The 21199-nt window shown below is 40.4% G+C and overlaps 1 protein-coding gene across 3 annotated transcripts in view; it reads right to left on the bottom strand.

Moving 5' to 3' along the window:
• Positions 1–21199, bottom strand: part of diaph2 (diaphanous-related formin 2) — a 391029-nt gene that overhangs the window by 164712 nt on the left and 205118 nt on the right. For all 3 annotated transcript variants that reach the window (XM_080465403.1, XM_080465404.1, XM_080465405.1), the window contains 2 exons: positions 10960–11061; positions 5978–6072 (listed from right to left, as the gene is read on the bottom strand). In XM_080465403.1, the coding sequence (XP_080321529.1) occupies positions 5978–6072; positions 10960–11061 (197 nt within the window). The remainder of the gene's footprint in view (positions 1–5977; positions 6073–10959; positions 11062–21199) is intronic.

Below are 21199 nucleotides of genomic sequence, written 5' to 3'. Positions count from 1 at the left end.
GCAGCCAGGCCGCCGGTGCCAGGAACACATGTGCCTGAGTCTTTTTCACACCAACAGTCTACAGCACCTTTCCCTCACTGCTACACTTGCCAGCCAGTAATAGCAATGAATGGCCATGTCAGGCAGTCGGCCCTTTAAAAGCAGACCTTTGCCAGGTTTTCTAAAGCGCAACCTGTTTCCAGTGAGCCAGCGCATATTGTTGTCTTTCATTGTCCTCTTCATCTCATTGTTATACAGCCTCTGGCACTCTGATGTCTATCTGAAACTGATGAAGCTGACCTGATACATAGAAGTGACCTCTGCCCACCAGTTCTGTGCAAATTGTTGGCAGATGAGAAACAAAGGCACAGTGGGGGAGAGCGAGGAATTGCATCCAAATGTGTGTGTTCGCACACGTGCGTGGACCTTACAAACATGTACTGGTTGGGTGATACATGACACAACTGCACAAGGATGGGGAGACAGAGGAGATAACTGACAGTCTCTGTCTATTTGCATGTACTGTACGTGTGTTTGCATGCCGGGTGCATGGAGATGAAAATAAGGGTGGAATTGCAAGGATTCATTCAGAGTATGGGTGAATGGTGGGAGCAAGGACTGTCTGCTAGCATTCAGAGATGTGTACATCATCTCTGCGGCGTTGATGGGACCTAATGCAGAATAAGGAGAGCCAATCAACTCCTATCTATCCACTCTGCCAGGGTGACACATTGTAGGGGTACTTCAAGGCCAGCGCACTGCCACATTCTGCTGACAAATCATTACATTAGACATGTCGACAGCGGAGGGAGATAATAAGATTGAGTTACAGAGTTTTCGATGTATTATGAACACCTCTCACTTCCTTGATTCCTTCGATTTTGACTTTATCCCATTCATCTTTTTTTCATTTTCTTGTAAGTTGAAGCTGAATTCTTAAAAGAACTAAGATTTGTTTGGTTTATCTAATTCAGCATAAAGTCCTCAAAGACCAGTTAAAACAGAACCTGTGTTTACGAGAGGTCTTCATCACTGTTCCTGAATACAGAGGTGCTGTCAAACTGTCGGGTAAAGTTTTCTATTCTGCTTTTATGCTTTCAAGGTTGGAGTGATCATTAGTGCCAACAACTTACATAAACTGATAAACATTTAAAGCAGTAGTAAAAGAAAAGACTGGACAACAAACCTACAGCACTAAAAACAACCCAGTGATGAAAAAGGAAAACAAATATCGACATGTTGATTTTAAGCAACTGTAATATGATTTGTGTCCATAGTTGTATTTAATAATTTCTAGTGTCCATGAGTCAGACTAATTAGCCAGACTCAGAAATAGAGGTGACCATGTCTTTTCTGTGTCTGCACGAAGCCTGTGGAACAGCTTACCTGTTCAAATCAGGGCTGGTCAGTCTCTTGTTACCTTTAAGTGCCTTCTGAAAACACATCTGCACTTTTGGCCTTTCGTTTCTAGTTAAACTCCGACACCTTCAAATATGGCAGATTTATTTCCTCACAGATTAAGTCTTGTTTTTCCTTATGAACACTTTGGTCAAGATTGGCAGTTATTTTTTTAAATGGCAGTATAAGTGACCTTTCAGACTATACAAAAAACTTTGAATAACAACAACTTCTAAATCCCTTCCTTCTTTCTAGCAACTAACAGCTACCAGTTAGAAAGAAAAGATGAAATAAACTGATGCATATTGAAAGTGTGATTCTTTGGTGTAAGTGAGACAAAGATAAATTTTTTCGCTGAGGCGGAGTCCAGTATGTTTGTCATGAACCTGGCCAGGACCGACATGGCGAATGCATTTTTACCAACAGTGAGGCACAGAGGTGGGAGTGTAATGACACCGGTGCAAAAGGTGTCTGAGAGGTGACATTTATAGATGACACCGCGGACACCTGGCGATACGCCAACAAAATGGCTAACAAGAGGAGGTTAAGACTCCAAAAGATTGATAATGAACCAACCACGGCATGAAAGAGTTTCTAAAAGCAGAAAAGAAGCAAAGACATGTGTGTGTGTGTGTGTGTGTGTGTGTGTGTGTGTGTGTGTGTGTGTGTGTGTGTGTGTGTGTGTGTGTGTGTGTGTGTCAACACAACCCCTCCAGCAAAGCACAGCTGAACAAGTGTCTTTGTGGTTTCACCCATTGTGACTCTGTCATCAATAAGGTTCCTTGTAAAGTACTTGTGTTTTTTTTTAGCAAGACAGAGTTAACATGAATGAACAGTATTCTGACTAATGTTGCACTGAATTCCGACTGTGTGGTGCTCTACTTCCATTGTATTAAATCTGAATTGCTTGTGTGCAACTTTACATTAAAGCAATTACCTCCGTACAAAGTGGCTTGACATTCAAGAGAAATGCACAACAGCTCTGCTGATTTGTGTTACAATCCCCACATACAGGCTGAAAGCTACTAGAGTGTAACAGTCGTGCGTCAGTTGACACGAAGGGTGCATCCAAGGTAAAGTGATATAGCTGTCATCTTCTTTGAATATCGTACAGTTCAAAGTAAACAAATATAAAATGTAGCATCCATCCATTCATCAAATAGATGCTCCATTAGTTATTAAGGAAAGTATTTCAAAAAGTGATAAAAATAAATAAAGTCTATACCCAGTTTTTCAAAGTTGCTCAGTTGCTATTTCTGGTTTTAAAAGTAAAGTGCACTCGTTCAAACACCCTGACCTGATTCAGGCTTTGTCTGTTTACTGCACTGTATTATGAGTGAATTTATTAATTAAAAAAATAGATTAAAAACAAATACAAATACATTCAACAAAAATAATTGCTGAAATCGTCCTCACATCCCCCCCACTGCTGTATATGGACCCTTTATTTCAGTTTCTTTTGTCTCTTCAACTTCATTATTTATTTGTTGTTATTTTAGGTGTATACAATCACCCACTCATTTTACCATTAGCGGGGTGGTAAACACATTTCCTTTCATTATTTCCCAAGCCGTGCATATGTATCTTCCCTCTCTGTATGTGTGTGGATCTGTCCATGTGGATAAATGGTGATTGGCGTGTGGCTGAAAGTGGGTGGTGTGGAGTGATTAATCAGCATAATGAGTGTAGATGAGCCCAGTGCAGATGGAGCCCACACTCAGGACTGTGTAACCCTGCGGGGAGTCTCCTGCCCCCCTTCAGTGCCTCTGTCAAGCTTTAACTATAGTTATAACTGCATTTCTCTACCGCGTGTCGCCTTCTTCCTTGTTTAATTTGGCCACTTCTTTGTTACATTTTTCTTGATAATCACCTCATTCATATTTTGGTCATCTAACAACACAGTGATTGATATTTTGGGCTACATGAAAGATATAACTTGGTTTGTTCTTCTCTGTTATCAAATAGTAAATATCCTCTGCCTCCAACCTTGATATCGTGTGAATTTCAGAACACTATACAGCATGTGAAATAGTGTTGTTGTATTCAACAGTTTCTGTTAAAAGATCATAAATCAGAAAATTGCAGGTGACATTAATTGAAAAGAATTTGCAGGATGATAGAAAGAAAGTGAGATATTTTTTCACAAGTATACACATTGAATGGTTTTTTTGTGTTACAAGCAAATAGAAATTAGATCAATACCACCTCCACTCAAACATGTATGAAGTTTTGTTTTAGTCTTCAAACCGGAGATTGAGAAACACTTCTGACAGGTGAACATAGAATAGAATAGAATAGAATAGAATAGAATAGAATAGAATAAGGTTGTATCTATAAAAAGTAGCAGCAATGATAATTATTGTACATGGATGAATATTTTTTGGGGTGTTTGTCCTAATTGTGAGATCTGAACTTCAGAGCCTGTTTACACGACAGTTTCAAGTGAAAACACATTGTTTTTTAGGGGTTTTTTTCCGACTAAAAAGTTCTGTGTTTATATGGCAATGTTTTGTTTGTTTTTTGTAATGGAACCACACACACGCATGCTTGCAGAGAACAATACGCGGTAAACTTTAACAATGAGAGTACACGGACGTTAATGTGAACAGATGAGTAAGTTGGATTGTTATTAAGGTGAATGTCAACTATAAAACTACCAAGTTCCAGGAGAATATGGACTGGGGGTCATGACACTCTGGTGGCGAACATTGTTGTTATTTTGATCTACTCGCGCATGTGTAGAACTGGTCACTATGGAGGTAGTGTGCATGTGTAGTAGCAGCGTAGGACGGATCCCCCCACCAAAGAAATAACAGAGTGACAGCAGATGTGAGCTCTTTCTGCACTAATAAGTTAAGTCCGCCTGCTCCCCTATGGATTTTGTGACATTAGCCCGGTTCAGAGATCCCTAAGCTGACTCACAGACTTGCGTTTATGAGCCTCGTTGATCCTGAACCTTTAGTCGTCTTTTACTTTCCCCAAATGGGGAAATGGAGGGGGTAGAGGAAGCCATGTAACATCTCTCCAAAACAGTGACAAGATGTCTGCATGTGGAAATAGAAACATCTTTTTTTCATTGACTAACCCTGACCACCTGTAATATCGGTAACACAACCATTTTCACTACTGTGAACAAAAGGAACTTGAAGGTTACAGCAGCTGTCAGTATTTCAATAAGCACATCAGCAAGGAAATCTGAGAATAGATGGTGCATCGCTTTCTTGTCTGTGTGCTTTTGTTGTGTTTGAGCCGTTATTTGCTCGCTATCTTTTATGCACTCTATTGGTTCAGCACCATGCCAGAGACTTTGCAATCAGCTTTGAAAATTCCGACGAGGAGTTTGAGCTCTTCAAATGATCACGGTTATGGAAGGCTACCAGCTCTGTTGGTGTCAGTAGATTGGTCAGGGTCAGTTCATATTGAGCTGTTTGATAGTAGTGATGTGCAATCCTACCAGACAGGGTACGCCAGTCCATGGAGGTTCTGGTGGGATTGGTTGGGGGCACGTCTGCCTTTGCGGCACATATATACAACTTACAACAGGGATACTGAAGGTGGGATGTCAATACTTTGACTTCCTGCCTCTTTCACAGAGCAGAGAGGGGTGAGTGATCTCATGATACGCACTGTATTTTTTGCCAGATTACCAGCCAATTAAATGTTATCAGAGCTCAAAATAATGGCCCTGTGGGACAGCTCTCTGAATGGACCCTATCTAAATATATATTTCCTTTCCACCTGACATGTCTGGAATCCAAGCAAGGGGGAGGAAATACACACAGGTGTTGTTAGATGGGTAATGTGGGAAATAGCATATATTGCAGAACAAATGTTATGAATGTTGTGTTACTTGTTTTTCTTTCCTCACAATCTCTAGATGTTCACACTTTAAAGCTGTACTTGAACATTGCCCACTGCTGTTGGGAGAAAAAAAAAGAAAAAAAGATGTATATATACTGCATCACTGCCAAAACTTATAATGAAATCAAATCTACTGTTTGCTCCGCACCCCTGAGGTCATTACTTACTTCTGAAGTAAAACAGCAACAAAAAAACTCCACAACATATCTGCTTTAGTTTGAGAGACAGCGCAACAAATGTGATAACTGACTCAGAATCACGTTGCAAAGTGATACATGTTCAACCAGTATGTTACCAGTTTCAGTCATTGGTTTGAAACATACACACACAAAGAAGTACAACAGGGGGGAAATAAGTAGCCTTTAGGAAACTCATCAATCATGGTTTAAGACAAAGGCATTGGTGAAAGGAGGGTGGAACTGAGTACGCTTTGCCAAGTCTTGTCCTTCATCATCCATTAAGGGAGGATGAATGAGGGGGTCTCTGTGGGCCGCACGTGAAAGGGAAGGTTGACTTGTGCAAAACAAAGGTTTGAAAGGGGGTCACCAATTCACTCAAAGCAGATTGTTTTGTGTGTGTTTTTTTTTTAAATTATGTGAGAATTTTTACTCACATGAACAAAAAAAATCTTGTTTTCCCCACATACTCTCCAGAGACATCCTGTGTGTGTGTGTGTGTGTGTGTGTGTGTGCGTGCGTGCGTGTGTAAGCCAACACACTATAATGAACATCAGTCTTACCTGGATGAGTGATTCGCTCAGTCTCTCCTCGTCTACCTCCAGCACAATGTCCCGGATCTCTTCATAAGGCAGGCGGAATGAGCCCAAGAAAATTGCTGTTGTGAGGTAGAGAGAAGAGTCATTTCCTCTCCCCCTTTTTTTTTTTTATTAGACTGCAGGGTTCAAAGGGACATTTCAGAACTCGTTGCTCTGCAGACGAAATGACCAGACTTAACTTGCCACTTAAAAAAACAAAACAAACAATACATTTTCTACCCCTCAACAGTTTAGTTTGCGTCACCGCCAACAAGAAATGTTACAGTGATGCAAAAAAAAAAAAAAAAGGCATAGGAAATAACATTTCAACTTGAATGTTCTTAAAAACGGAGCCCCTCCTAAAATGAAACGGTGTGTATAACTTCACTTGTATTGTTCAATTGAGATATATTGTTCTTGTGCACATCGATAAAAACATTAAACATAAAAACGTCAACAATGTAGACGACTCTATAATAAACATGGTTTAGTGATAACAGTAATAGGTTGGTCTGGAAAGACTTTGCGGTTTTGTTTGGGTGGGTCTGAAGGGGTAAACTAAATTTGCCTCAGGGGAAAGCCGAGTGGGTGTTTCACACTCCAAGTGGGATGGCTTACAGTGGAAATTGGAGCTGATGGTGTATCCAGGTGGAAGTCACAGGTGGAGGTTTGGTAATGAGTTGGAGGAGAGTCACTCAACAGCTGCTATAGTGCTGAAGCAGTGGGACCTGATGTCTGTATTTGACGTGCAACAAACTGGCAAACTGGGGTAGTGCATCCTTTCTTTTTTTCACATTCTTACATCACCGACTTATTTCTTTTACACAGACACAGCAATGACATATAACGTTTTTCAGAGAAACTAACTTGTAAATTATATTGCTAATTCATATTGATCTTATATTTCCCCCGATCATTAGTTTGACCAGATTCGAGTTGCATTTTTGCCAAATAGGACATGACATCCGCGTTTGTTCATGTACGTTTCTTCATGTGTTTTTAATGAACCAACAGCTGGATTCGCCAGAATCTCGTGGGCCTGTGCTGCCAAACGTGATCCTGGATTATATTGCAAATTACACAGTGTGCATAAATGAAAAAGCAGATGAATTAAACTTCTGTTGCCACTAGAAATCTATTTTTTGCTGCATTAGCCTTTTGAGTTGCACCTGTTCCAAAACTTAACCGTGCCAGAGCAGACAAGTTGGTATAGGCGGGGGCGTGTCAATGCAGATTTTGCAGCACAATGCAATTTTGGTTGCACACTTTAGCAAAAAGAAAAAAAATATTGCACCTGCACATCCACCCACCGACAGACGCTCTAAGATGCTCCTCAGTTGCACTGAGCTGTAATTGAGAATCTGGTTCGTGGATAAATTAGCAGCAATGTAAACAAAAATAAAGAGACATCTGATGTTCCCATTTCCTCTTTACCTTGTAATGTTACACAGAGTAGTAACATGTGTTTCTTTGTTTCTTTATTTAGCGACTAAGGTGAGAAAGACAACCCCCTTTTATAAAACAGCTGTTATTCCTCACGCAAGCTGTGTGACACGCTGTTTCATCACAGCTGCGGCTTATCAATGTTTTCTGAGTTGAGCATCAGTAGTATAACCACTACATTTGTTAGCTAAATTAATAAAATAATACAGCTAATTAGTTTACTTGAGTTGTAGAAAGCTGTTTAGAGAGCTGCTGTTCCAATAACTTGTTAGCTTTTCTAAAGTGTATCTCACTTTTACACTTTAAGAAAAAGGAATCCATAATAATCACATGTAGTGAGTGTGAATGATCAGATCCAAATGATGAAGTTTTAACTGATAACTTAAAAGAATATGGATATAACCTTTGTATTACATTGTCAAGAACCAACAAATTACACTGTTTGTTTATCTTGATTGAGACTGCACAAAAAACAGATTACATGGCTGGTGATGCTTAACACGGGTAATCTCAAGATGGTATTTTAATTTAACCTGAAACACAAGTGTGGATATTAATAAAGGGCTAAAAGATCTAAGACTCATTTTACTTACTTTTTGTCACATAAACGATTGTCGTCAGAGACGAGTAATAATGTCACATTCTTAAAATGGAAAAACATATGCAAAAAATAAATACTGTACCTAAGTTACCAACCAGGGCTTTCTAAATGTGCCAGGTCAAGGTTTTTAGATAGTTGTATAAAGACAATTTTTAAAATAGAGGTATGCATAATCATTATACTAGAATACTGACACTGACATAATAAAAGATCCCATTCAATGAACCTTCAACACCATCATCAGAAGTGAAAAGGGAGCTTAGAGGGTTCAGGGGCAGGCAGTGAATATGATCCATGATGCTTTCCTATGTGTCGAGGCAAGTCAGAGGAGCTGTGCATCTGCGTGACACCATATGGCTTCCACTCGCTGCCGTTCTGACAAGTGACGTTTTACGCACTTATTTTTGGCTCCTGCCAAATTCAAAGCCCATCTGCTAGTGCTGTGATCAAAGGCAGCAGTGACACCTATCCACATTGTCACAGCCCATACACGAGTGCATTGACATGTGCAATGGCACACACACAGTCACAGAGGTCACAGACATACACACCCCTGTTTATCATCTGTATGTTGATGGGACAAGCCCCCTACGACTTTACTGTTTAACCTGATGAACATGCTCATCCAACCTTTGGTCTTGGAATATGTCTTTAATCACATACAATCCTCACCAAGTACAATGTATTGTAAATCTCATCCCTGCTATGTATAGCCTGGCACAGAAGAAATTTGATACCTACTGTATGTGGTGTTTTTAGGAGTTACAAGAAAGGTGACCTATAATCTTAACATCTCACATGCATATTTCATAAGACGTCACTGTCTGTGCCATTTCTCTGACACACCTCAAGATGCATCTCTGCCCTAACAGCTGAGATACACAAGATCTTTTCGGCATAATTACTGAGAAAAAGCTTGAATGCAACATATCTGTAGCCTTGGTGACTGCCAGGATTCTGCCAAAGAATCCCCACATTTTCCCCAAAAGGATCAGTTAAATAGTATTCATCCACAAAAAACACTTTGTTCTGTTTTCACCAGCTTAGGTTATCTTACTTGAGCCTTTCATAGAGATATATGGAGAGATGTGTCATGCAAAATAACACAAGCAGTAAACTGTGCAAGGTGTTGGAAACCTGCCCCACAGATCTGGCTCTATGCCGGCATGAAAATGTCATGTATTTGCTGATTCTTGATGTGGATCTTCTCTTCCACCCATCTCACGGGCGCCCCACTGGATTGAGATTTGTTGACTGTGAGGGCCATTTCAGTGCAGTCAACAGTGTTGGGAAAGTTCAGTTTCTACATGAACGAGTTCAAAGTTCAGTTAACACATTTTAAAATGAGCTAGTTCAGTTCATAATTAAAAATGTTTAACTAAATTCACAGTTCCAAAAATGAACTACTTCATAGTTCTTTTTTTTTCCAATATGTTGCTGCGAGCTATTACCCTCAGAATATTGGCATTTCCCCATTGTAGCCACCCATTCAGTCCACACGAGTAGCCAGCTGCCGCTTCCAACGCCTACACTTTAAGTACCGCGATTTCCAGACTATGGAATATAAGCTGCAGCCACCAAATTTAAAAAGGAAAAAAAGAAAAATAAATGTTATGTGATGCACCTGAATGCATCACCCGTATCAGCGGCATGAATCGTGTTAACCCTTAAAAAGCCGTGTCATCCGCTGCAGGCTTCAAAGCTTGTAACAAAAAAAGTAGCGGCTTATCGTCCGGAAAGTACGGTAATCATGAAGTATTAATGGTGGAGGCAGAGTCTGAGGTAGTGCTGCTGTCTTCCATTTGTTTTTGCCATGAGGCTTCGCATTTTGATGACGCATGCGGCGGTGCCACTCTGAGGTGGCTGCTGTTCCAGATTGGCTGTTTTCCCCCTACATGATAAGGCCCGTTTACAGTGAGCTTTAGCCGGGTTTTCCACTGGACGGCTCAGAAATCTGGCACCCTCTTAAACAACGTTAAACTGTGAGAGCGTCGTTTACAAACGCCAGAATGAGTGCTGCTCACAGTGACGTTCATCAGGCAGAAATTCGGTACGTTCAGTTCACGTTCGCCCAAGATATGAACGAATTCATGAACGAACGTTCACTGAACTCGTTCCGGCACAACACTGGCAGTCAACTCAGCATCATGTTGAAGAAACCAGCTTGAGATTATTTTATGCTCTGTGACACAGTGTTATCCTGCATGAGACTTGGCAGCCTTTGGAAAATAGATGCACTGTGGTCATAAAGGATAAATCTGGCCGGTAACAATACCCATACAGACTGTAACATTCAAATGACTGTGCTGCTGCTCAGGTGACAACAATGTGCCAAGACAATCTTTCCCACACTGTTACACCACCAGAAGCGTCATGAACCATTGATACGAGGCAGGATCAAACTACGTTTTCACATATTCTTTTAAGGTCCACCGTTCAATCTGAGTGGGCATCCAAATCCAAACCTTAGTTTTACAAAATGAGTAGGCTTCATTGGATCATTGGATTGGGGGTTTCAAAAGTTGTACTTGCCTTTGTGACATTCTGTACATTCTACACACACTTCAGTCACCACTCATCGTTTTATCACTTTCTATGAGCCCATGCACTGTTATGAAAGGAACTCTTAGAGAACGAATTGTTCAGTCACTTGAAAAAATGTATAAGCTGATTGGTTGGAAGCCATTTTAATTCTACAAGTCTGAATGCAATAGATTGCCGATATATGTGTGTGTGTGTGTGTGCGTGCGTGTGTGTGTGTGTGTGTGTGTGTGTGTGTGTGTGTGTGTGTGTGTGTGTGTGTGTGTGTGTGTGTGTGTGTGTGTGTGTGTGTGTGTGTGTGTGTGTGTGTGTGTGTTGTTAAAAATGTGATTAGAGACTTATATATATATATATATATATATATATATATATATATACTTACAAAGGTTCTGAGCAGTCTTGGGGTCCAAGATGCGAAGCTCTTTTGCCTTTTTCTTGAACTGCTGCATTCTATCATCAGTTTCATCTTTCAGGTCTTTTTTCACTGCAGAAAAAAAGAAAAGGAAAGTTTGCAATATTACTAATACACATCAGGAACCGTGTGCAATTGTACACAAGGACAGCTTTCAGGATTTCATAAAGACAGAATTAAATGGAAGCTTAAAACATTGTTCAAAACATTTTCCATAACCAAGCAAAAATAAACCATTCAACGAAACTTGAATAGCTCAAATACAATGCATTATTGAAAGAAAAAAGTGTTTGTTACAAAACAACATTTTGAATAAACCTTGAAAAGGCTAAAATGAGCAATGCTACTGAGTTGTGCATAAACTTCTTAAAGTATCAACATGGCAACTTTGTGGTTAAAACAATGTGATTAAGTTGTCTTCTTCAGAGCCAGATGTGATTGATTTAAGCTCCGTTTCGCATAAAAAGTGCAACTAAATAATGTACAGCATCATCATCCTCAATATCAAATAAGACTCTTGTACAAACTCCCCAATCTTCATTTGTTCCTGCGTGCCAACACTTCTGTCACTGTGACAGAGAGTAGATGGTTGATAAGCTCAGCGCCTTCCCTTAGGCCCTGTCTGTCAACTTCCAAGTGCCAAAGAGATAATTGTGTTACCCCCCACAAATCCCAGATAATGGCATTAAGTGTGTGACTGAACACAATAGACAAATTGGCCCACGAATGAACGGACTTTTGTTTTCATAATAGAGACATTATTGAGTCTGCACACTGTGGAAACGCCACATGTCAACATGTATTTGTCTTTATTTAAACGGCAATAACATCAAGTTTGGCTAGAAGACGGCATTTCCATGAGGTGGTCAACATTCCTAAACTTAAATTAGATTACTGAGGAGAGAGCTGAAATTCATAACCTAGACATGAGCTGGAGGAATATTTACAATCTTCTCTCTGCCTCCATGTATTATGAGAGGCAGCACACTTTGTTGCTAATCAACACAACTGCTCTGTTTAGGCCCAAGGTGGGAGTCTCCCAGGAAATCTAGAACAAACAATCTGCTCCCAAGGAGCCGGCTTGCATATTTGAAGAAAGATTCAAAGAGGCAACATCTCCTGGGCAGCCACAAGAAGCAATGCTGAAGGCACCTGCTTAGCTCTCGTATTTGCTGTCAATGCTTGACATGTAGGATGTAGCTGTTTACAGTATTAAATAGGTTTAAACCGGTGTCAGTATATACTCATTCTGCACACAGTAATGTGATTTGATTTTCTGTCATAATATTAGGATGTTCCTTCAGGAGCTTATAACCTCCATGCACACATGGCTCTTCGTTCAAGGAAAAAAAAGCAATTCAGGTAAAGGTTTTGAGCTAATTATTAAGATGTTTGAACAAGACTGACGTTGAGATACTTGTTTCATTAGTGTTAAGAAAAGCAAAACCGTATTTAATTGAGACTTTAGATCAGAATACTTCAAAGAAATCAATAAAAGGAACTGCATCTTGTGACAACTTGTCTGCTGTAAGTAGAGACAGTTTATACTTGTTTATGTTTCACAGATATCGCAAGAATTTTTTTTTAGGAAGGCTTGATCTTCATCTTGAAAAAAAACCCAAAACAAATAAATGCATAGCTTTATATGCAAAGTCCGTGTGGAAAAACAGCAATGACAGCTCCAAGGCTTTTTGATGCTTCTGAAGTAACAAGACTCACAAATGCAGGGATTTCAACATTTCAGCGTCAGCAATTCTACAAAACCGCCAAATGAGACAGACGCAAAATAAATGTTAATAGTGGAATAAATAAATCCAAAGAGACAACAACATTACTGCGACAATACTCCGACTCTCATCCACTGAGCCAGAAACCTGTGAGGTCCAAGGAACCCACGCTGGATTTCTTATGTGCCATGAGCCTTGGACAAAGAAACTCGAGAGCCAGCAAAAATAAAACAGGAGGAAACAATGATCTCCCTCAGAGAATGGCCCACAGACAAAGAGCAAATTAAACTGAGAGGGGGATTTTGGCTGCCTTTGGTACCAAATTGTTCTCTTAAGCCTCCATCGTCTATATTCTCAACCGTCACTTGACTCGCTCACCTTGGTGCGCTACCCTCTCAGCAAGACGCTCTCGGCCCTTTGGTCAGCGCCTTGGCTGTCTTTGCCCTCACCCCCAGGCCTCCACAGTGTGTCAAATTAAATAGAAAAACAGTACCTTTAATAATCTGGAACAGGCCCGTTTCTCCCTTATACCATCCTATTCAGCTTGGAGCTTCCCTGCTGGGCATTGAGTAGTGGCACCAGTAGGCTGCAAAAGTATTTTACAGGCCGACTCAATTATGCCACATGACACATGTTTCCGCTGAGCACTGCATGTGGACTGATGGGCCCTGGAGGGCTTGCGCACATTCAAGCTGCCACAGTAGTGGAAGTCCCAGGTGAGTGGAGAGGACGACTATAGGTGGCATGCAAGCAGATGGCTGGCCACAATAATAAAGCAACTTCAAAAAAAAGAAAAAAAAAGAAAAAAATCCGAAACTCTCATCCTGTGCATGGCTTGAGATTTAGGTGGAGTTTTTTCTCCCCCAAAGTTTTTTTTTCTTCTTTTGACTGCAATACAACTTGTACATGTATGTTCATGTACATGATATTTTCTGCCAGATGAGCTTAGCCTGTCCAACATTGTGGCTCCAGAACAGCTGATCAAAGCCCTTGCCAATATTCAGACGTGTTTTACTTGTTGCCCAGTAGCTAAAATATAATTCTCTGACAATAATGCCATCCCTCATGTGCAGACATGTATTTGTTAATGAAATCTCTTAAAGAATCATGCAATGAAGAGCCATTTGTTAACAGGAACTATGCGGAAGGGTTTTTTGGCAGTTTGCTGTAAGCTATCGTGTACAACTGAGACACATCCCAAGGATATAATAATTCAGTGTCAGGCTGTCAAATTAGAGTATATTGAATATGTATAGTGGTTATTTATTTACAGTTGTAGCATGGGATTTGGGCGGTACCGTGATAGGCTTGTGTAAGCACACAGCAAAAAACTCTTGGTTCATTTATGGGCGTTAAGACCATTGTATTCATTTTTCTCCTTGTCCTCCTTCCAGCTTTGTCTCACAGTCTAAACACAATTGTGTTCGGTCATCTGGTGTGTGAGTGTGTTTTATCTGCCTGGACTAGCACTCTGTCCATCCTTTCACTCACTGCCAGCTGAAATCAAGAACAGCCCTCCCATGACCTGAAGTACCCAAACCAAGGTTTAGAACATGGATGAATGAATGGATTGGTGGATTTGTTAACAGGGACGTTATTCTTTTTCTTGGACATTTTCTTCGAAGGCAACGCATTATGTCTTTCAACGGTATTTGAAATCTATTTAAATAAATGTATCAGTGAATTAAAAATAGTTAGCATTGCACATCGGCTTGCTGTAACATAATATCACAAGGGTGATGTGCTTTGAAAAGTATGTCAAAGAGGGGGTATTTCTAAATCATGTTTAAACAAAGCGCATTAACATGTCACTGGAGCCAAAACCACCACATGCAGAGAAGCCTCTGGTGAGTGTAACTGTTACAAGTTACACTAACTGAGGGGGAATGAAAAGATCGCTCTTTGCCAAAAGGCGTCACCAAACTGATAAGAGGTTTCAATGAAAAATATACACAAATGTCTGAGCAAAACACACATTTGGCTAATTAAAGATGACTTGGCATCCATGTTAAGTCTTCTCTGCGGGCCTTGGACTGAGGTATACCCTTGGGAGGCTCTGTGATAACAAGAGTTCTCCAACGCTTGGACATCCAGTCTGTTTGCTGGCCCAGAATCACTATCCTGGTTGCCTTCCATGTGATATCTCCCTCAAGACGTCCATGTAAAACCCATGGCATTACAAAGTTAAACACTACCACATGTTCACTTCCGGACACACAGACGATATGACTGAGCCCCACCAGACACCAGAAAGTGAGCAGGCCTTGAAAAGAAATAACAGAGAAACTGCAGATGACAGGTCTTCAACAAACATATTTAAAGGCAAAGGAACACAGAGTGGAACAGACAATGTGGAGTCTGGTCCTCTGCGAAGCAATTTATTCTTTCAAATGTGCAATCTGCCTACAAACATGTGCCCCGTCCTCCATCTCAGGGACTCACACTGAGGATTGAGCAACTGGAGAGCTGCCAGCCTGTCTAAAGGAGATGGATTCTGAAGAAGAGTCACTGGCCTCGGCCAAAAAATACCAATTCTACACGAGCCATGTTAGTGTGTGTGTGCTCTCATACCAAGTGACCAGCATAACAACATGCAGACGGATGTGAAGTATGAAGAAATGGGTAAGTAGAGAAATATAAAAAGCACAAACAAAACAATGGACATGATATAGACATCACAGTGGCCACTGATGACTTAATTAACTTGTCTCATTTACAGAGGTCTCAATTTTAACCCTGAAGCTAATCTGGCATGTACATACAGTACATGGCCTCTATCCACTAGTCCACAAGCCACAAGCTTCCTCTCGCTAATGTTTCATCTCAACCCTTTAAGCATTTCTTAACCACACCTCAAAAGAACCCTGTAAATGTATTACCTGAGTCCACTCTCAACACATGACATACCAGTGGGTGTTCTCATTTGTCAAAAAAAAAAAAAAAAAAAGCATGTCTTTGTGAGCTGAATTGAACTTTTCTGCTTGTTAAGCGTCGTAGATCTTTTTTAGAACCCCAGCTTAAGGTGAACTATGAGAATGGCACTGCAGTTTGTCGATGCTTCTGTGTATAGGGCATTGTCGAACTCTCAAGCATGCAATTATCATCATGCCTAATGATAACACAGGGTGGGGGAAGTGGCTGATAATGATAATGACAATAGAAACTGTGAATAGTGTGTTAAGCGCACTTGTGTGTCAGAGCACACTTCTTCCCGAAAACAAGTATGCTCTGATTCAACTGAGTTTTTAGACCACTTCTCTACATTTATCTGCCTTTCCATCTGCAGGCATCTGTTTGTGGTTATCTCGGGAATAAAAAGGCGTGTACAGGAAGCGGGAGGAATCCTGCCGACTCACACTTTGACCTCTGGCCAGTAATGTTTTCAGTATGCAGGGAGAGGCTCAGCCCACGGTAGAAGGTACGCAGCTGGGCCTGGAGCAGAGCCCAGGGAGAAAAACACCACCTCCTCTAATTGAGACAACACAAATCTCCCTCAGTGACCCTCCCCCCTGTTTCTATTCCAAGAGGAGAGGAGGAGGAGAACTGTGCAAATGATCAATGTTTCTCAAGAAAATGGTGATTTTCCATCAAAAGTAAATAATCAGAGAAACAGATTGAGACTTATAATGTTTATTCATCACATCATTGACTTCTTGTGGTGGATAGCAAATATCTTATTTGGCCTGGTTGTGAACTTTAAAACGTACCACTAAAACTACTGTTACTACTAATAATATTAATTGAAATTGGATATTATCATGCTATATATAAAAATGATAATAATTTATATATATATAGAGAGAGAGAGAGAGAGAGAGAGAGAGAGAGAGAGAGAGAGAGAGAGAGAGAGAGAGAGAGAGAGAGATTTGTATTACATATTTTTATTTAAAAAAAACAATTCACAAGGCTGTCTGTCAAATGTCCTTCCAGTAAAAAGAAAGAAAAAAATAGCCTTTGGAACATAAAGTTTCAGTACTGAACCAACAAGGGTCTGTGTGTTAAAAACAGCTGCTGTCCTCCTGGAATTTAGCTCGCCAGCATGTTGAAACAAAAGAAAAGAACAAGAAGACCTGACAAACAGCCAAGTTAACTACAACTCAACTGCAAATAATATGAACTTCCAGCCAAGTAAAACTTACAAGTATGAAGCAGCTCTGACGAAATGTGGGTTTATAGTTGCAAATAACAATGGCCTTGAGTGGTTCCTAATTCCGTCTTTGACTTGACACCTTTTCAAATGAGAACATTTTCAGCTTCAGCTTTCCCCTGGGAAAAAACCCCAAACATTTACTATAGTTTTAAAGACACCTTATATAATGGGAACCACAGAGTAAAGCAAAGAGTATTTGGAGGGCAATATTGTTAAGAAAAAAACTGTATAAGATAAGAATTATGGTGTGTAGTCTTTCAATTCTTGATTTACTGCAGCATACAACAAACGTGATCAAAACAAACAGTAAACCAGAAATTATAAGAGTAATTGCAACAATGCTGTGTCAATGAAGAAATCCGTTGAATCAATAACCTTGAGCATTGTGGAGGACCTCAGGCTCGGTCTCGCCTTTTTCACAAGAATGTTTGATCTGCCCACATCTGCACATCTGGGTTGTTGTTTCTCTCAGAGGCAGGGAGTGTGGGAAGGCTCTGACTCTGCCTCTTAAATTGGTCATGGAGACATGCTCCTGGGGGCAGCGAATGGATTGAGCCTGACAGCCAATCAGTTCTAGGAAACAGTTCTCTGGTTGTGTCCAAGCTGCCCGTTGTGACCCAATGCGCTTGAGACGTGGGACGGCACAAGCTGATCGTCCAATCGGCTTCACCTGGCGTCCGCTAAGACCCCACCACGCACACTAACATTGAGGAGACAGGGCCACAACTGAGCCGTGTCACTACGAGGCGATGAAGAACAGAGATTTGAGGCTCAAGCTGTTCCTTGGACAACTGGCGGGATTACTGACATCCCTACGGTCCCCATTACCTCTCCCAGTACCGAGCTAGGTAGGACCAAGCCCAAAGAGGGACCCCTGTATATACTTGAAGAGGCTGAAACCGTTGGACGTTTTCAGATGTCCACTTGTACTGCTGATCACAAGGGGAACTGGGAAAGAATGATAGTGGGTTGAGTCAGCTGGAACTGCATGAGAATATTCATATCATCTTCACACCTGTGCCTTCAGAAAGGTTTGTTCAGCCACATTCAATGCACAAAACACTGAAAAGAAGGGAGGCTTTTGAACAACTTGCAGAAAGCCAGAGTCACATCCTGGCTACAAATTTTAACACTGTAGTATGGTGAATTTAGGGTACTTAAGAACTCCATTTTGGTTTATATCACAGCAATTGTCAATCTGTTGCCCTTAAATTAAACTATACATGCATGACACTTTTTCTTTTTTTCCTGATGAAGTGTCTTCATTGATAATTTGGAAATAATAAAGCTAGCCTGCATTGCTCAATGGTGAAATATTCCCAAATGTTGTTGTGATCCCTTAAATATGTACCAATGACACTGAACAAATAGACAAGTCAAGAGTTGCACAAAAAAACAAAACATAAAGGTAAAAAATCAATGTGGCCAACTCAAACACCAGATAACGAAAGAGAACCAAGCTAAATGAACCCCCCTCCAAAATGAACTAAAGCAAAAAGAACAAAAGAACAGGAGCTCCCGGTGTCCAGCCCCTCTACTCTAACATAAACCAATTCAACCTAAACAAGGGGAATAAATCTGTAGAAAATTTGGCAACTAGACCTTCCAGAAACACAAAGAAAGAGAAAATCAAGACTTAAATCATCAAACAATTATTAATTGTGCTTCTCAAGTATTACATATTTATTGCATTGAACAGTTAAAGCAGGACAAAAATGTTCTCTGTGCCATTTATACCCTCTGCTATCTGACAAAAACAGTTTGAGCTTTGGGAGAGCAGTGTTCTACTTGAGCGTTTTTATTTGACCGGGTTACATTTTTGACATTATCTGTCCGCTCTATTTTTTTGAAACCATTTTTGTCTCTTTCTTGAGTCTACCCTATTCTCCATCTCTGACTGCTTGTTTCACGTTAGAATGAGGATCTGATGCTCAAGCAGTGAGACGGTTTATTTTTTTATCTGTATTATAGTCTATTCACTAAAGTGTCACTGTACAACATGGATTTGTTTTCTTGCTTCCGTTATTCAACAATCTGGCTCCTAAATGATAATCCATCTTTGACACCTACTGTGGCAAAACAAAAATGATATTTAAATATAAATTAAGGGAATACGTTTGTTTCTCAAAATGTATTAATTTATTTTTGGGGAAAATCAATAACACAGGTGTGTCAGAGCAAAGAAGTTTTAGATGAGTGGTGCGTGAAAGGTTGTCAAACAAGAAAAATACATCCACGCTTATGTTTTATTTTTAAGAAATGTGCTCAAGTATTATCTCTTCTTCTTGTGAAGGTTAACCGATAGGTTGATCCAATTTGTCTACTGAGGCGTGAAAGGACTTAAGAAATGCTTCACATTTCTTTGCTGGGAAATGTCAAGGTTTGCTGAGAGATGAGGACAGGAGGAGGAGGAAATGACTTTTTCTTTTGCTGGCAGCCTGACTTCATGCTTGTTAGCGGCAATAGGTTTATCCTTGGCAATCAACATGGAGACAGCTATATACAGTATAATTGTAACTCCCCCAATTACATAAAAGACAGCTGGTGTTATGTCTGCCACCCAAACACATGCATTTCATCCACCAAACATGTCCAAACACACATAAACATGCACATATTTTAAAAAGATGGGATTGACCCTGTAATGTGATTGAGGCTGTAAAAACCTCCTGCGTGTCACTATTCTTCACACAGCTGCAGAGAAGCATGTTTCTGGTGACATGCGGGTGTCAAAGCAGACATGCCCTGATTAAAGATGCCCCATGCAGCACCTGGGGATGGTGTTAAAGGGAGGCAAGGAGAATATGAGTGTAAGAAGAGGCACTCAGTCGTGAACAGCATGTAATTCTCAAAACCAAAGAAGCTGTTGAGCTTCCTTACCTGCATGTGTTTATGAGTTTTCTCTTTCTCTCATTCGCTTTTATCGCTCCTTCTTTGTTGCTCTTTATATATGCATAATAGTGTTTTTTTTGTTGTTGTTTTTTACCGCTCTGATGATACCAAGTAGCCCCTTAATTGCGAACACTGCATTGTGACCATTATGTGGCGATGGCCTCCGGCTACAGTCAAACACCATTTGCATGTTAACGTTTTACATCACAGCAAGCACTTTAACAAAAGTCCATTTGGTACTACTATAAATACAGTGATAAGAACCCTAATGACTATTACATTCAGAGAAATAGTTTTTGTTTTTTTTCCTTGAACATTCAAAGCACATTCTGACACAGAATGCAAAGGTTCAAAGTGACCTGTTTATTCAGTAGTTCATGTTGAGCTTGAGCTGCATAAGTAATGACAAACACTGGGCACAGATGTGCTCTATGTGGGGGGTTAAGTATGGGGTCAGGGACAGGGAAGACGAGACATACTTTCGATGAGTCGGGAGAGAGGGGAAAAAAAACAAAAAAAACATGAGAAACCGTATGACAAAACAGAGCGGGGAAAACATGAGCGATCTGGGGTAGGAAATGCAGTTCTCAGTGCTCTGCATCATTGTCTGCTCTCTCTACAACCCTGTGGCCCCACAGACCTGTGCAAACACTTTATTTGAAACCTCGACTTCTGGTGAAGTCACTGGCCAGAAATAGATGCATAACTATGACAAGATACGCTGTGAGAGCTTCGAAGGAAAGTGACTCAAATACATGGACACCTCTGATTAGCATTTTTTTTTTCTTCTTGTTTTGTTACAGGTACCATGTAGTTCTTTAAAATTAACCGCCGTGAAGTTCACATTATAACATTAAAAGTTAGACAACAGAGTGCAAATGCTGATAATAAGTATGCCTTCGGAGCAAGTGAGATTTCAGAGCAGTGAATGTAAAGCAGGCTTGTTTGTGTGTGAAGCAGCACTCCTGATGACTCCGGCGAAAGCACTGTGACTGGATTCTTAACCTGTGCTGCAGTGGAATTTGGAGTATCTATGGTGTTTGTGGACAAATCGTTTACAGTGTGACCCGCCTCTTAGTGACTTGATTATGATGTGTTTGAATTTGAGCTGCTGCTGCTCCCTCACTGTCTGGCTGATGGAGCTGGAAAAAAAACAAAAACCGTTGCAGCTCTCAGCAGGTAACGTACCACAGCACAAAACCAAAATTGCAGCATTTAGCCCTTCACCCTACAGTGAACTGAAACAATGACATTGCCATTGTATGGAAAGCTTTTTTTGTTGTTTTGTTTTCACATTGCTAGAAATCCTCTTTTCTAGTTATTGTATAGGATACACTTAAAAATAATTTGACCCACCCACACAGGTGCATAGAAACCTATTTTGTACAATGTACTTAAAGCAATAAAAGTCATATATGATTCACAATTATTAAACATGAAC

Source organism: Lipophrys pholis (assembly GCF_963383615.2).
Source record: "Lipophrys pholis genome assembly, chromosome: 6".
Taxonomy (NCBI): Eukaryota; Metazoa; Chordata; class Actinopteri; order Blenniiformes; family Blenniidae; genus Lipophrys; species Lipophrys pholis.
The sequence above is the reverse complement of the archived record's forward strand: the minus strand, read 5'-3'. Positions and strand labels throughout refer to the sequence as shown.